Source organism: Pleurodeles waltl, chromosome 6 (genome assembly GCF_031143425.1).
Source record: "Pleurodeles waltl isolate 20211129_DDA chromosome 6, aPleWal1.hap1.20221129, whole genome shotgun sequence".
Lineage (NCBI taxonomy): Eukaryota > Metazoa > Chordata > Amphibia > Caudata > Salamandridae > Pleurodeles > Pleurodeles waltl.
Genome location: NC_090445.1, coordinates 470,958,626 through 470,975,413, shown reverse-complemented (window position 1 = coordinate 470,975,413; position 16,788 = coordinate 470,958,626). Strand labels below are relative to the sequence as shown.

Genomic DNA, 16,788 nt, shown 5'->3' with positions numbered 1-16,788 from the left:
ATAGAAGGAATGTGAACAATACAGGGCTTTTCATGGTAAACATGCTCCCATTCGCCTCTTGGGAGTGTTGGCACAGCCTAGTTTGCCAGTGTAACTTCTACATGTCTTAATCAATGAGAGAACAGAGCCACAGACCTCTTGGGCAGTGCCAGGCAGCCAGTGTGCATGGCTGGCCGGGTGTGCGGATGGGTGCACTTAAAGTCAGTCTGGGTCTGACTGTTCGGAAAGACTGAGTCACTTGGTCTGGAGACAGATCATAGACTGGGGTTGCCTTATATGCCCAGGATTGTGCCCCAGATGGAAGCCTGGCCTGTGTGGATCCCTCCAAGGACTGGGAGGGACAGCAGAGATTAGCACCCAATCCCTCAGAGGGGCGCAGTCGCTCTCCACTCAATAGCAACAGTGTTGTTTGGAGTCACGGACAAGAGTAGTAACTGGGTAGGATTCTGGGTCCACACGTGTCCACAGTACCCTGAGCAGTACCCTACTTGTGACCCAGGTGAAGCTGGCTCTTATCCTCAGGAGTTCATCCTGCCTTTGGTTGAGGAATTGTTACTATCCACCCTGACATTCCTGAAGGGTAGGAATGGGTCACTTGCTCCCACTTTTCAGCCGGGCATGCTATGCACATTCTACCCATAAAAATGTCCGTCTTTCACCTGGCCAGTGGAGAAGCTCGTGGTGGGAGGATTCCTCAGGCAACCACATTGGGAACCGTGTGTGAAGAGGAACGCATGGATTCCAGGTGAGGTCCTGATCTCTAAAGCTCTGAGGGACATCATCTTTGAGAGTGGTTGTAGTATCACCCCAGACTGTGTGGAGGGTCTTCGTAGGCCTTATCCCCAAATTCTCCACATGGAGGAGTGATCGTAACACCCCAGTAAAAGAGCATGGGGCAATTGCTCTGTTTCTGCCCTTGCTGGGACAGGGCACTGTTATTGATTAAGCAGCTCCTGGACTATCTAACACAATATTTGCTCTGATTATTGGGGACTATGGCTAAACAGATCTTTTAAAGCATTTCGTCTTGAGAAGATCAATTAAGTACTCGAGGCTCAGAACATTTTCGAAGTAATAGGGTTTCAGAATAGAATTAGAATTAGAAACGCAGTCGATTATTTGATGGTCGCTGTGTCTCCGCAGTATTTCCACTTTGATGCTCAAAGCATTTTTGTATTTGTTCCTTTTTTGTATGCGGGTTACTTTGTATAGCGCTTGGTCCGTAAATGGCCGCTTGAAAGCATCAGAGGTTTGTTGTAGTAGCCGACATCCACCTTTTGTCTGGACTGGTACACATATGGGGGCTCCCTTGAGTACTGTAATCCTGATGGGGTGATATAGTGCTCTCATGATGCTGCCCCAACTCCCCCCTCCCGGCCCCTCCTTCTCCAATCAGTCAATGGAGCTGGCGTACTCCAGTATTAATCCAAGCCGGCTGCCTGCGCTCCTTGCCACGCTTGGCCATGCGGTGACCGCCATTAGCCACACAGGGAGGGTTCTGGAGCGAGGAGATGAAGGGAAAGCGTATTCCCTTGCTTTCACCCGCATAGTCTGATGGGGTCACAGACCTGCCGTGTTGATTTACGAGCGCCCTTTCAGCTCTGAAAGGACCGGCTCACAGTCATGGATGAAGCCACATCTCATGAAAACGCACTAACCCCCTGACTCCCCATCTCCCAGATCACCCCAGAGCATGCTAGAAATGTATGGTATACTGTGACAATGTATTCTTATTATATAGCGCTATCCTGAATACCCGTCTAAGCACTGTGTGCAGCTTAGTACAGTGTGAACGGCTATCCTTGTTGGCAATAGTTTAACCTGCTCATGTGGGCGCATCTAAAGTTTACATTTCTTAAATATTTTTAACTGCAAAAGTCTACACAGAGGTGACAGATATTCACTCAGCCTTTTTTAAAAAAAATCTCCAAGGGCATTTGTTAATCCCCACGTGATGTGCGGCACAGTATTACGACCCTATAGCCCTGTAGTTCTTTATTCAGTTTGAAGCCAGAACCGGAATAAATGGACATCAGTGTCAATGACGTCATCATTGTCGCTTAAGAAAGACGGCTTCGCTAAAGGTTTTATGGCCCCAAAAAGAGCAATTTTCACATGAATTGTTTGGTCTCAGTATAGGAAGGAAATACTATGGACTATTTTTTCCAAAACAAAAATGACCCATGTTATGGTGGATTTGGTGTGCAGGCGTTCATATGTATTCTAAATAAAAAATGAACATACTCCGTTGGCCAGTGGGGCTGCCATGTTGTGTTGTTGCATTGAAGAATTAGTTCACGCATATTGCGTGACGGTATGTACATTGCATCTCTCCAGTGCATTCTTCCGCTATTGTGGTGGTGGGATATGGTGGGGGATGAAGTTTTCTTCAAACATTGAGGGTTTGGGCGGTTTGCTCGGTTATGGCAGCCATTAACGCCTGGTACAGGCCCAGACTTGCCTTTTAATCTCGGAGATGCGCGAGCGTAGAGATCCCGGTTGCCCCCAATAAAGAAGTGTAAAAAAGATCTTGTGGGCACTTGTAGTATCAGAAAGCAGTGGGAGAGCCAGCCAGCCGTTCGCGTTTCTGCTGATTGCTTTGTAAGCGAGGCATCCCACTTCGGCTTCCTCTTCTCAGAGATTGCTTCATGTGCCTTGCATCGATGGTAAGGCCTTTATTGACTTATTTGCCTCTGAGTTTGTGCCATGTTATTTTCACAGCAGCTTTCCTCAAAACAACTTCTCGCCACTCTCCAGGAGGAAGTAGAAGCTGTGCGAGGCAGCGCTGCGCTGTCATTACTGAAGGCATGTTTCATGCAGCAAATCTTCAGCACGCCTGCTACATCTGCTGTACCTACTATGCAACCAAAGGGCGCAGTGATGAGGCTGATTTGGGATTCTCATAGAGGTTGATCCCTGAAGCCAGCCTCGGTATTCAAAATTTAAGTTGCTGTATTTTTTCTCATGAATTTCTCTATGAGAGAATGTTTACACCCGGGAGAATCTCTTTCCATGAAAGTCTCAAAGAGAGAATGTTTTTTCCTTGGAGGATCTCTTTTTATGGAAGTCTCTACGAAGGGATATTTACTTCTGGGAGGGTCTCTTCTCATGAAAGTCTCTACGAGTGAATGTTTCTTTCTTGAAGAATTTCTTCTCATTAAAATCACTACAAGGAATGGATTTCTTCTCATGAAAGTCTGTACGAGGGTATATTTACTTTTGAGAGGGTCTCTTCTGATGAAAGTCTGTACGAGGGAATATTTATTTCTGAGAGGGTCTCTTCTCATGAAAGTCTGTATGAGGGAATATTTACTTCTGAGAGGGTCTCTTCTCATGAAAGTCTGTACGAGGGAATATTTACTTATGGGACGGTCTCTTCTCATGAAAATCTCTACGAAGAAATGTTTGTTCCTGGGAGAATTCTTCTCATGAAAGTCTCTTCGAGGGAATGTTTGTTTATTGGATGATCTTTTCACATGAAAGCCTCTTTGACCAAATGTTTATTCCTGGGCAGATCTCTTCTTATAAAAATCTGAGTGAATGCTTGCCCCTAAAGTGTTTATTGCCAGTAACATTTCCACAAGAGAATGTTCGTAGGAATTGGTCTTCTTCTTAGTGTCTCTATGAAGGAAGGTCTTCTATAAAGATGTCTGCTTAGGGAGGACTTTTTCAGGAAAACACACTGCATGAGATTATCCATTCTTGGAAATGTTTCCACCTGGAAAAATGGGTTAGGCAGATATAGGGACCAGCCACTTTTTGGCACAGTTTCATTTTAGGATAGTCGGTCATGCATGAATTGGGGTGAGGTTCACTTCCTGCAGAGTGAACACATTAGAGTATCCACTCCAGGGAACATGTATGCAAGGCAACATCTCCACCTACCAGGGGTTTTCCCTGACTGGATGCCCATAAAGAGGTGGGTGTCTTCATAGGTCAACCCGCTGTCTATGAAGGTAGATCTGTGGAGGGGATGTCTTTGTCTAGGAGGGTATCTACCTTCATGGGTCTGTCAGTGTGTACCCATTGACCCCGTTTGAGGTCAGTTGGAGACAAAAGTAAAGGGTGCTTAATATAAGCTGTATTGACATTCTGTCTAACCGTCCCCTTCCAAGGATCATTCATGGGAGCACTCTTTAGTAGCTCAGGTTGCCCTAACTGCAATTTTCAGGTTCTGGTGGGTTTACACTTCAGTCAGTGCATGTGTGTACTTTCCTTCGGCCCAAATAAAATGGAAGCACCAATGCACTGAGAAGGCTTTAAAAGAAGGGCATCATAATGGGATAGATGACTCACATGGTCTCAAAAGGTCTCCATGCATGACGGATACTACTTAAACAGCCTCCCCCTCCTGGGGGTCACTCTGACTCTGGGTGAACACCCCCAACTGCATCATTTCAGCATGAATCATGGTCTCCTCCTTTAAATGTTCTTTCCTGGGAGGTCTTGCCTGGTGCTGTCCCTTGATTGGGATGGGGATCAACAGAGGAGGAGGCTCTAACCTTGTAAATACATTAATGGATGTTTTTATTCTGAGCTTGGCATGGAGAGCTCAGCCCTCCATCAGTCTCAGCGGTTAAATAATAGCTAAACAACTTTGTTGAACTGAAATAACATTTCTTATAAATTGCTCCCTTGCCTCATGAAAATGAAGGAATCAGTCCCAACTGGATGGATCCAGAGACTGAGTCATCTCTCTCATTTACTCAATAGCCTTTATTTCTGTCTCTCTCTCCTTGCAGCTCAGACTCATTGTCAGTGATGTTCCAGATCTTTCTGCTGGGGTCACTTGCACCTTTGGGAACTTGACCGAAGTGGAGGGGCAGGTGTCGGGCAGTAGGATTGTCTGCTTTTCTCCAGCTGCCAAAGATGTCCCCGCTATCCCAATGGATCAGGGTAAGTGACTGAGCTTTCAGACTGGAATCTAAGATGCTTCCTGGCACCAGTTCCTCCAACCCCCACAGTCTGAGGCATTGTTATCAAGCCGGTATGTCAAGGATTATAGGTGTAGATCCAATCTCTGTTATCCTACACATTGCTTTTTAACATGTGTAGTGAAAGGATGATGTTGACTGCAGAGAGTTATCTTGAACAGACCAAGTTATCCCTGTGAAATCATTAGCCACAGAAGGTAGCACATTGTTGTTCTAGAAAATATACTATTGCATATGTCCTCTAATTAGGTTATCCACAGACACTGCAAAATTGGTACCAAGAAAAGAAAGTGTGGACCAAATAACTTTGTTGGAGTCTCTTCTGTAACAAAACCAATAAGAAAATGGGGGTTATCTACCAGGCAAAAGAGAGTGTAAGGAAAGAGAGTGTAAGGCTGAGATGGGGTAAGTCAGGTGTTGCGATCCTGTACCATCATAGTGGCCTTTAACGAAGACAACAGAGTCTGGAAATAGCACCCTTTCACCGTACAACAGCCCACCTCTATTTGTCCAACGCCATCAGATTTCAGAAAGTGGCATTTAAAACTGGTAGAAGTGACTTTTTTGTGAGCACCTGCCTGATCTACCATTTTTTCTTTCCAGATTGGCTTGGGGTGGAACTGCAGCTGAAGTCAAAAGAAACAGGGAAAATCTTTGTCAGCACTGAGTTCAAGTTCTACAACTGCAGCGCCCATCAGCTGTAAGTCCATCCACTTCTTGTTCATGTGAAGGTTCCCACATACAAAGATCAAACGAACAAAGGCTCATAAAAGGCAAAATATTCCTGCTGTACAGTGCACGGGCATCATCTTTGCATGGTCTGCCCTGTTGTACAGTACCTTTTAACTGTACCAAAGCTTCTGTACTGCAGACCAGAGGGATGGGGCGCATAATACCACAGGCAGAAATTAGGGTGGCTTATTGTAATCAGGCAAAAGTGAGATGAGAAGAAAAACAAGTTGTCCTCAAAAGTTTCATAAATGAGACTGACCATGATGTCTATGAGTGGAACGAGAACAAAGGTGAATGGCCCAGCATAAAAACAAATTTCAAACCAAGGATTGCAGAGATGACCAACTGATACAGCGGGATGATGAGTGGTTTAGTAGATATATAGGTGCTTCAGTGGATATTATAAATTATGGGTAACCGGAGCCATGTTAGATTAGATGAATTGATGGTTTGAAGTTGCATGCTACTGTTGATGTTTGATGATACATATACCACAAAACCAGAAGAGTTCAGTGAGTGTATGCTATAACAAGAACACTATGTATGGAAGAATAGATTTAAGGGTGGATAGTGAGCGCTTTAATGTAAGATACAGTGGATCAGAGGTGATGACTAGAGGCTGAGGACCCATGGAGGTGTCCTTAAATTGGATTGATGAAGCAGGGTGAGTAAATGGATAGTTTGGTACATTTGGAAATAGAGAGAGAGTTGATTGGATTAGGTGATTTGTGGTCCGGGTGGATCAGGATTATTATTTTGATTTCCCAGTGTAGTGCTGTCAGTGGGTGATGACTGGTCTAGCTGGTTGTTGCTATTGCTTCGAAGGTGAAACAGTCCAATGGATACATGACGATGAAAACCATGGAGCATGTATTGTCAGATGGTACATTGTACACAGCCAGCAAAGGTGCCAACATGAATGGATGATGCAGTGAGTGGTACTGTCCATGCTTTGAAGCTACATTAAATGTAACTTTATTTAAGAGCTGACCACAGTGGTCCAGGAAGGTATGCAGATTTTGATATATAGGTTTTGGATTAATAAACAACCTAAGTGGATGTATTTCATGAGTGGGTTAAGATCCGATGTTTGTAGTTGTAAGTTGTATAGCTTCTGCATTCATGTTTATTGAAATATCCATACTGAGAAGCTCCTGGCCAGTCAGATCCCAGGTTGGTGAGCTGAAACCAGAAGTGAGAACACGTGGCTTTCCAGCAGGAAGGACTCTGACAGCTGATGCTTCATCGAAGGAATCTCTCCTGTTTATCTTGTGTAATGTTCACTATATACACGGGTCCTATACACACGCTGTCTGAGTGCACATAATTTACTCTGCACTGTATACACGACTGCACATGGAGGCCCTTGTCCCACAGAGAGCTTCTTCATGTGAAACTGACTTAAAAGGAGCCAGGGCCGCACAGCTGCCAACACCTGTCCTTCAAAGCGCTGTGTTTCTAGTGTAAAGCCCATGTCCTGGTACAGTTAGCCTCCCTCACTGAGAGGTTCCCTGTCACTGGGGTACAGATCTCTCAGCATCCGTCACTGACAGATCTCTCACTGTCTCTTAATGTACGCCGGTCTCTCAGCTGCCAGCCGCTGATGTGAATAACATGCTGAATGTCAGCAAACAAGGGTGCGACATTACTGGAAGAGATTCCTCGACTGCAGAAGGCGGTGTAAATTAGTGTTTTTTTTATCACATGAGACTTGTGCTGAAAGGATGGGTGGAGCATGAAACATGCATGTTAAGGCACAATTACTCCGAGAAACTCCTTAAACTTCCAAACAGACATTCATTATTTTTTTTAAAATAAAATGAACATCAAAACTTTAATTATATGGATAGATGGGTTCTATGTTGGATATTTCTTAACAGGTTAAGTTGAAAAATAAATTTAATTTCAGGTTGAGAAGACTAGGGGGATCGGGTGCAGGGAGAACGACCAGGTGCAGAGAGGATACTCCTTGTCAGGTGGTAGTGAGCAAAAGTTCAACTGGTGATAGAGAGTACTGGACAGATAGGTGCTACAGAGGACTACCTTGGCTGATGGAAGAGAGTACTAGTCAAACAGGTGGTAAATAGTGCTAGGCGGACAGATGGTAGAGGGCTTAACAGTGGTAGGGAGTACTAGGCAAACAGGCAGCGGCGCACAAACAGGCCTGGTGATTGGGAGCACTAGCCCGCCTCGAGAGGAGACTGCGCTCGGTTTAAATACATGATGGAAAATACTAGATTGAAAGGTGGTTGTGAGAAATGGAGCGAAGTTGATGTGCAAGGACAACAGGAAGCAGAATGCACTATGTCTACTGATGGAGGAGAGTGCCAGGCCTACAGGCAATAGATAATGCCAGGCCCAAGCAATAGAGTGAACTTGGCTGACAGATGTTAGAGACCTAAGATGTGAGAGATGACAGGCAATGGGGAATTTTAGGCCAATGAGTAGAATGCACTAGGCCAGCCTTTTGACTTCTGTGGACCCCCAATTTATCAATACTGGAACCTGGGGACACACACTGAATCATTATTGGAATCTGGGGACCCCCCCCAATGAGTCATTACTGAATGCTAGGGACCTAATCTGTTAATATTATTACATTTTCTAAGCAGCTGCTGACCCCCTGAGGAGGCTTTGCGGACCCCAGGTGTACCTGGACCACAGGTTGGGAACCACTGCACTAGGCCAACTAGTACTAGGGAGTGCTACGGTGACAGGCCGTAAAATGCACTGGGCTGATTAATGGAAGTGTAACTATGCCTACAGACAATACAAAGTGCTAGGCCGACAGGTGGTAGAGAGCGCTAAGTCAACAACCAAGAGTCTTTTAGACAAACAATCAGCAGAGTCACTTGGTTAACGGGCAATATAGAGTGCTAGACCAATCGGTGGAAGAGTTCACTTGATCAATAAATAATCCAGAGCACTAGGCTGAAATGCATTATATTACATAGACAGCACTCCTTCGGCAGGCAGCCAAGAGAGGCACAGAGCACACTAGGCAGACAGGCAATCAAGAGCGCTAAGTAGGCAGGCCGTAGAGTACACTAGATAAGAGACAATGGAGGGAACTAGTTGACGTACAGTAGACTGCACTCGTTTAACACACATGCAACAATATAACACCAGCAAGCAGTAGAACTAGGCCAGGAGGCGGTATAGTGCACTAGGCCGACAGGCGTTTGCAGTGTGATGAGCCCAAACAGAAGACAGGGTGAGGTAAGTCGAGAGGGGTTGAAAGAGGGCAAGTGAGTGAATAATCGCACTTGCTCATGAACTGCCCTCCTGCAGCACCCCATCTACCCTCCCACTGTTACATTAAGCATCATTTGCTATTAAGGTCACTACAGATGCACAGAAGGCGGATAAAGCAAGCTCCTGCTGGAAGACGCTGGAAGGTGGAATACATTAAACATTTATTTTAGCCAAGTTGGGATAAAAATAGCTCACCTCTTTGCTTCCAAGCTGGATTTATCACTTGTTTTGTGCACTGGCTGTTTGAAATGGTTCTTCTTTCCTTTCCTATTAGGAGCGTTGAGCTATAAAAGCACAGATTTGGATCAGACGGCAATGATAGTGCACACCAATATATGCATCTTCACTCTCTCATTTTTCATTTGTCTTTCAAATAGAAGCCTAGGAGCCTATTTAATTAAAAATATCTATTTCCCTGAAACAGAATGAGTGTTAGTTGATGGGTCACATCATTTACACCATGTGGTGGCAGCTGTATGAACGCTCTGTACTGGATAAAATCGCAAATCGTCCTATGTTTTAAAATAGTTCTTAGTGCTTATATTCAGCCAAGTTCTACCCTATCACATTTTTTGTTGTTGCAGCAAATAGGAACCAAAGCACAGTTTTGTTTTATTTTGCTCAGGATCACACAATGTGCTTAAGTCAGAAGCCGGCAATAGAAGTTGTGTCTATCAGTGTCCTTTGCATAGTGCCTGATATGCCTCTTTAATGATGAGCTTTCTTCCACCCATGTGTTCTTACTGACCTCTTGTTTCCCTGTCTCTTTAGATGTCTGTCCTGTGTCAACAGTGCCTTCCGCTGCCACTGGTGCAAATACCGGAATCTTTGCACACACGACCCCAGTACCTGTTCATTTCAGGAGGGACGCGTCAACGTGTCTGAGGTACAGGGGCACTGAGGGGTCTTAGGAGGGCGGGGCTTCAGGGGGCATCATTTAAACCCTATGGGACACTTAATGATAAATCTTATTTTCCTGTGTTGTTTAATAATTCCACACAGTGGCTCTGTGAATGTAAGAAACAGTGATATGACTGAGTACGAGTCCATTCTCAATGTGGTTGAGTCTCAGAGGTGAGGAATAGCTTGCTTCAGTAAGGGCTGGTATTTTGGCACACCAATTGATCATTACCCTGGCTTTGGAGAACTTTAGCTGGTTAGAAAGTGGCACATTTCCTAAAGTAGGGCAAGGGTTAAAGTCATTCACATGTTAGGCGACTCTAGCATGTGACTGAATCTCCCCTAGCCCAACCACACATCGAGAGGTTGCTGCTAATGTCGTTCCTCCCACGCTGTCGACCACTGAGAAGCAGTAAGTGGCATCTGACTGGCCGGCCACAGGCCTACCCTCCACTGAGATGCAGAAACTTGTATCTGCAGGATCCCCCCCTCCGCGCCCTATGATTTATACCTGACATCTGACCGATTCTTCCCCAGACCAACGACCCTCAAGAAGACGCGATTCCTAACCATGTCAGCCATTGACAAATGGTAGCTGACGCGACTGATTCTTCCCCAGACCTACTATCTACTTACTGAGAAGCAGTAACTGGTATGAGACTGACCCTTCCCCAATGCTACTGTTCATCTAGTGGTAGCTGCTGACATGTGATACTTCCCCAGGCTTATCAATCCTTGAAAAGCATTAGATGGTATGTGACCAATTATTTATCCATTACTACCATCAGTAGCTGGAATGTGCCTGGCCCTGCCCCAGGTCTACCTATGATCCATTGTGAAGCAAGCATGAACATGTGACTGGCCTGCCCCAGCCCTTCCTTCCACTGAGAAGCAGTAGCAGGCGTGAATGACCCCCATCCCCCCGCCAAGGGTTCATTGAGAGGAGGAAAGTGAGATTTCACTGATTCTTTCCTAGCTATATCGTCCACACGAGAAGCAGCAGCTGGGTTATGACTGATCCTGCCATAGGCCTATGGTCCATTGACAGGTGGACACTGACCTGTGACTGACTCTTCAGGTGCCCTAAGGTCCATTGTGAAGCAGCATCTGACATATGACTCACCCTACCGCAGGTTTAGCGCTATTGGTATATGGCAATATGTAGCTGAATATTCCCCAGCCCTACCGTCCAATGGGAGCGCAGTCTGTCTTCCTCAGACAGACCGCCGTCTCGAAGGTCCGTGGTCCCAAGAGATGCATTTTGTAGAACTCGGATGCAGTGTACATTCAGACACACCCGAGGCACAGAGAGACGCTATTATGAAGCAGACACCATGCTTCCCTACACTCCAGGCGCTTCGCCTGACTCCCCTTTGATAATACCAGGCCATTTGATCTTGGTGGGTGACATGCTGGCCCGCCAGGTCCGCAGAGGCAATGGCCCCCTCTCCTTTGGCAGAAGACAGTCTGTAATTTTTAGAGATACTCTGCTGGCAGGTGGGTATCTTTGGGCCTTGGCCAAGCCCCCAAGGCAGCAGTTCTACTAAAATCACTGCAGCTTTTCTGAGTTGAAGCCATGTTTAATTGCCCCACTGTTTTTATTTTCAAAAAACAAACTCCAAATCAATGGTTCTAAGCTTTCTTCCTGTGCGTGGGGACCATTTAGTGTTTTCCCAGCCTGGGATCGGCGGACCCAAGTATGGAAAATGGGTGTCATTCACCACACTCTATATAGAGCAGTTCAGCCATCACTGTGGCCTGATGGCTCTGTTGTGGACGGGCCGTGGGCTCAAACGTTTCTGGTGCGGAGTCAGCTGAGGGTCCAGAAGCCAAAACTTCTCCCTTTCCCAAACTCTACGTAGAGCGAGGGAACCACACGTTTGGCGCGGTAGGAGCACCATCAATTTACAGTGGTGCTCCCACTTCCTCAAACTACAAAGGAGCTTCCACGTCTCCCTGATACTGACGCAACTGCATAATGCTGCAAAAAAGAATGATGCCATTGTGGTGGAACATCCCCAAAATGTCTACGATTCCAACATCCTTAATTAAATGTATTCAAGTGTGGAGGAATGGAAACCCCTTCTGGAATAAGTACATTATGTAAATTGGGTAATTACCCTTTTCTGCCATTGTTCTCAGTGCTCAGACCTTGTGGCGGCTGCAGATGTCTGGTGGCACACAGCACCGAGCCGTGCACCGTGTAGACCAGGAGAGGGAACCTCCTGCAGCTCAGACAGTTTGGGGGACGCCGCGCCTTGGCTCACATTCAGCCATCTGTCTCGCCCAGACACAGACCAGAGTGAAGTCTGGACTGAAACAACATCTCTGGACAAATATTTCCAGGGAATATGAGGCTGGCGGGCTGACAAACATGTAACATGTGCCTGGAAGGGGAAGGAACGAAAACAGTTGTGAATTAAGAGCAGCATTCTGAATCCGGAACAGGCCCCACAGACTGACGTATCTGAAAGCAAGGGCGAAAGTCTGGGGCTGTTTAATGACGCTCTCACACCCTGTGTCGTTTCCCTTTCTATGTTTCCTGTCCCTTGTCCTTTTTCACCCGTTGACACCGGGCTACAAGCTTTAGATGCTTGTCAGCTGAGTTCTTGATTCTGGATTGTCCACGGGAACATATGAAGTGACCCCTTGCGGAAAATGCGGGGGTGACCCTCCCTCCCTTACTTGACTACTTGGAGACTCATCTGGTGGTAATAGACTATCATGTACAGACTACTCCCACTGTGCTCATGAGGTTCTCTCCGAGGAAAATCCATACCGTTCTCCCAAGCTAAACCCCCTGTTCTATCAGTGTATGTGTCTTGTGTGTTATACAACTAATTTAATGCACCTGGAATCTATACCGTAGTGATGGGTGTTTTCTATATGATGGTTTCCTACTGGAGAGTCACCCTGTGTACGTGATCCGTCCCCTTCTGTCCCCCTTGAGTCATAACCTACGACCATATCTCCATATAAAAAGATGCTTTGACAGCAACTCACAACCCCTATATGAAGAATGGCCCTGCTACCTGTATGGACGATGTACTTTCATTCTCCTCCTATAGCTCTGCTCCTCTTGTGCATTGCTCCGTTGATTTACAGATCGGTCTGTGTTTGTAATACCCTAAATACTGACGAGTGCCTCTTGGGACTTGAAGTGCTTGTATGTCTGTGAAAGTGTATACAGACTGGAAGCTGCCTTAACTATAGGAGGGCATCCTACATCAGCTTTCCCACCTGTCCCAATCAAGGGCCTGATTTAGAGAATGGAGGATGAAGTTTACTCCGTCGGATAGTGGATGACAGTACCTCCCCCATCCGATGGAATTTCATCCACCAAATTTATGGTCGCAGACAAGTCTCTGCTTTGAAAGAACCTCCATCATGGCAGTTCCTGTCAATGGAGAAACATACATACATACAGTACCGTCACCCATGATAACCGGCCGTCAACATTTTCAATTTCTTTTTTTCAAAAACACTCTCTCAAAGCAGGAGTTTGTTCTTGAAAAACAAAAAACGAATTGCCGCCACACCTTGGGAGTTTTCTCAGAGGGTTTAAGGGTCATTATTGTTTTCTTCCACCAGGTTTTGCCTGACAGTGACAAACAAGACAAAAAAAAGATTTTACATTGTCCACCCTAAATAGGGCAGACAGTGTAAGTCCTTTCATTGATGGCCTCTAAACCATTGGGTCGTCAGAGGAACTATTCCATCAACAGAGCCAAATTGTGATGAAGTACCCTGCCTTCCAAAATCTAAATCTGGCCCCCAGTCTATTTATACCTCCTTTTGGGGCTAACCTCCACACACACTGTGCGAAAAGAGTGTCTGGAGACCTGCAAGACCCCTTTAACCTCTGCCCAGCATGAGGTCATGGTCCAGAACTCCAGAACATATAAAATGGATCCTCGGGTGGGACCGTGACCCAAGTCCTCTCTGCCTCTAGAGCCTTTTAAACAGTGCTTAATTTGTAAATAAAAACATGGTGTCCAAAGCTGCACTCTGAAACAAGCGACTGCTGCAGTTAAATGTTTGAGCACAGAATACAGAGGCAGTGTAATCCTGAAGCCATCTCGGGCCACTTTAATCCATTTACTGTTACTCCCTGTCCCTTCAGCTCACTCCTGCAGTTTTCTGCTTTCTTCCTTTGTGATGCTTTTTCGTTTTTCTCTTTCTCCATCGGAAACCACCGGCTCAAATTAAGCACTGCTTTTAAGCCATCCAGTTGGAGCTCCATGTACTCTCACCTAGCACTCCAACTGACTAAAAAAAATGATATACTGTGTTTAGGTTCCAGAATACTGGCCTTTTAAGTTCCTCCCATGGCCCTAAGCACTGAAACAAGAAAAGAGGACTGAACCAGTTCACTTCGAGAAACCATAGTGCCTTAAACCGCAGAATCCCATGGAACAGTAGGGAAAACATGATCCATGACCAGGAGATCACAAGGTTTGCATCCATTTTGACCATTTAGTAATCTTAGTTAGATCTAGGACCTAAGGGAAAATCTAGAGCACTAGTGCCCCCCTGAAAACTTCAATCATCAAAACTAGAACCCCACTCTGAACCAAGAAACTCTATGATTCTTGATATTAGTTTTTGAAGCAGGGGTCATTGCAGTAATAGAAAAAGCAACTACACAACCCTAGAAATAATCTCCAAACTTCAAATGATATGTTGTGCTGCCGGACACTTGGATTCAGCTCATTTTCCCCAGAGTGCAGCTGGCTGGTTGACTTGGCTGTCTGTTAGCAAACAGAAGCACTGATTCATGCAAAAGACCTGAATCGAAAGGGCTTTGGAAGATGTGATAAAAATATCTCGATATTTTTATCGGTCTGCCTAACAAATGTATAAATCATTTGTAGTTAAAATATGTATCTCATTTTACAAAATATATATATATATATATATGGATCACCGCATAGTTTACATGTTATTTGATTATATGTGTATAGGTCTCTTTTATCTATCACAGTATGTAATAAGTTATATAAGTGATTTGATTATATGCTTATGGATTTCTGTTTTATTTGATTTCATCTATCACAATGTGTAAATATGGTCATATCAATTGTATCTATAAGTACTTCACTTTTAAAATATTAGGGAAACATAAAATAAAAATAAATATACATTCATATGTACATATCAGACTTTATGTAATACAACTTTATAACTTTTCATTATTTTTCATATACATGTATACATTTCTATGTAGTTATGTATTTATACATGTGTTACTCTATTCCTACTGTAAAAATCATAAATCAATGAATACACTGAAAAAACGCGCAACTCTCTTCAAGTCGCTACTTTATGCCTCATCCTATACCCCTTTCGATACATCCTCTAACTCCACTCTCTCACTCATCCCAAACCTCATTGTACCACTATGGTCACACTAATAACCCTTTCCAGACTCTTCCCTGTTCTATCCATCCTTTGACTCAGCCCAAACCTCTTTTCACTAATATGATCTCAAAAAATAATTTCTAGACTCTTCTTTCCTCTGTCTCTTCTTTATCCTATTCAATCCAACTACCAGACTCACATGTTCAACGTTGGAATTAACAACCTAGCTTTCCCGCTGGACCTAAATCTTTCGGCCCAGAGACGTTTTAAGGTATGGGCAAAGTGTACCATTGGCCAGTGCCTCACACCTTCCAAGAGGACCCTGGGAAAGTGAACTTTATCTCTGTCTCACACCTATTTCATCACCTCAACCTATATTATTTGGCTTCATTGGTCTTAAATTAGAGGAAAATGAGTTACAAATTCCAAAGTTATTCCGAGCAAGGGGCCCTAAAGTATGCTTAGGGTAGGGTCCCCAAAATTTTTACAATTACACTGGACTGACGGTTCAGACTAATGTTGCATGGCACACCATGCAAGCGTACTGTCCACTTGCCTCACTGCAATTTGCTTTTCTAACGTTTAGCTGTGACAAAGCATGCATCGATTTGGACTAGCTGATGTGTGCAGCAATATTTTTCCCAACAAGGCAGTGCCTTTAGGCAGTCATGTGACCAGGCTCCTGCTCTCCTGCCTGCCTCCCTGGAATTTGCCCTCCTTATTGTTGCCCCAGTAGCCCAGGTCTTCTGTCCGGCAGTCTTCATTTGGCCAATTATTGGTGGAGATGTCAGCTTGAGGAGGATCTTCCGGCCCCTCTCCTCCCGCCTGTCCCACGGCTAATGCCGTCAGTTTGACGCATTTCCTAGTTTCCTTCTCTATTCAGATGTGACATTTTTCTTCCATTAAAACACTGGTTCTCAAATGCATTATTTGCTCCAGCACCTCCTGTTAACGAGGCACCAATGCACTTCCATTAGCCGAATGTAGCTAACAAATCTGATCCAGCGATGGGAATTGGAGTGGGGGAGTACTGGGCTTGTCAAGGGGGCAGAGGAGGGAGGAGTGAGGTTAATCCACAGTGGAGACATGGGTTGGGGCAGGGAAGGATGCAGACGAATCTGAGAGTAGTATGCAGTCGCAGGTGGACCAAGTAGGCAATTAATATTTGTATTTTATTTTTAGTTCATATCTTATGTTCGGTTGTCAACAAGAGGAGATACTGTGCTGTGCAGCTTGAAAGGTTGAAAGGGAAGACATACAGCAATCACATAACTATAATAACTATGAGTAATAAAGCAAATGGACTTCCCACTGAATCACTTAAAGGCACGTAGGCATTAGTGCTTCTGAGCTACCTCACACCGCCTGCAGCTCCTTGCGCCGCTCATGTCTCTCAAGATACTCATAACGCCTGTGAAATGCCTCGAGGTCCCTCACACTGCATGCCCTGTCCCTCAAGCTTCTCATACTGTGTGTCCATGTGACCCAGACTCCCCACGCTGTATTTCCATGGCAGCTAGGCTCCTCACATTGTCCGTGTGATCCAAACTTCCCTTGCTGTCTTTTCTTTTTATCCAAAGTCCTCACCCTGCCTATATACTTCAAG

General features: G+C 45.0%; 1 protein-coding gene across 1 annotated transcript in view; it reads left to right on the top strand.

Moving 5' to 3' along the window:
* PLXNA2 (plexin A2) overlaps positions 1-16,788 on the top strand; it is a 473,762-nt gene that overhangs the window by 315,685 nt on the left and 141,289 nt on the right. The window contains exons 7-9 of the mRNA XM_069238625.1: positions 4,743-4,896; positions 5,538-5,634; positions 9,693-9,807. Coding sequence (XP_069094726.1) covers positions 4,743-4,896; positions 5,538-5,634; positions 9,693-9,807 — 366 coding nt within the window. The remainder of the gene's footprint in view (positions 1-4,742; positions 4,897-5,537; positions 5,635-9,692; positions 9,808-16,788) is intronic.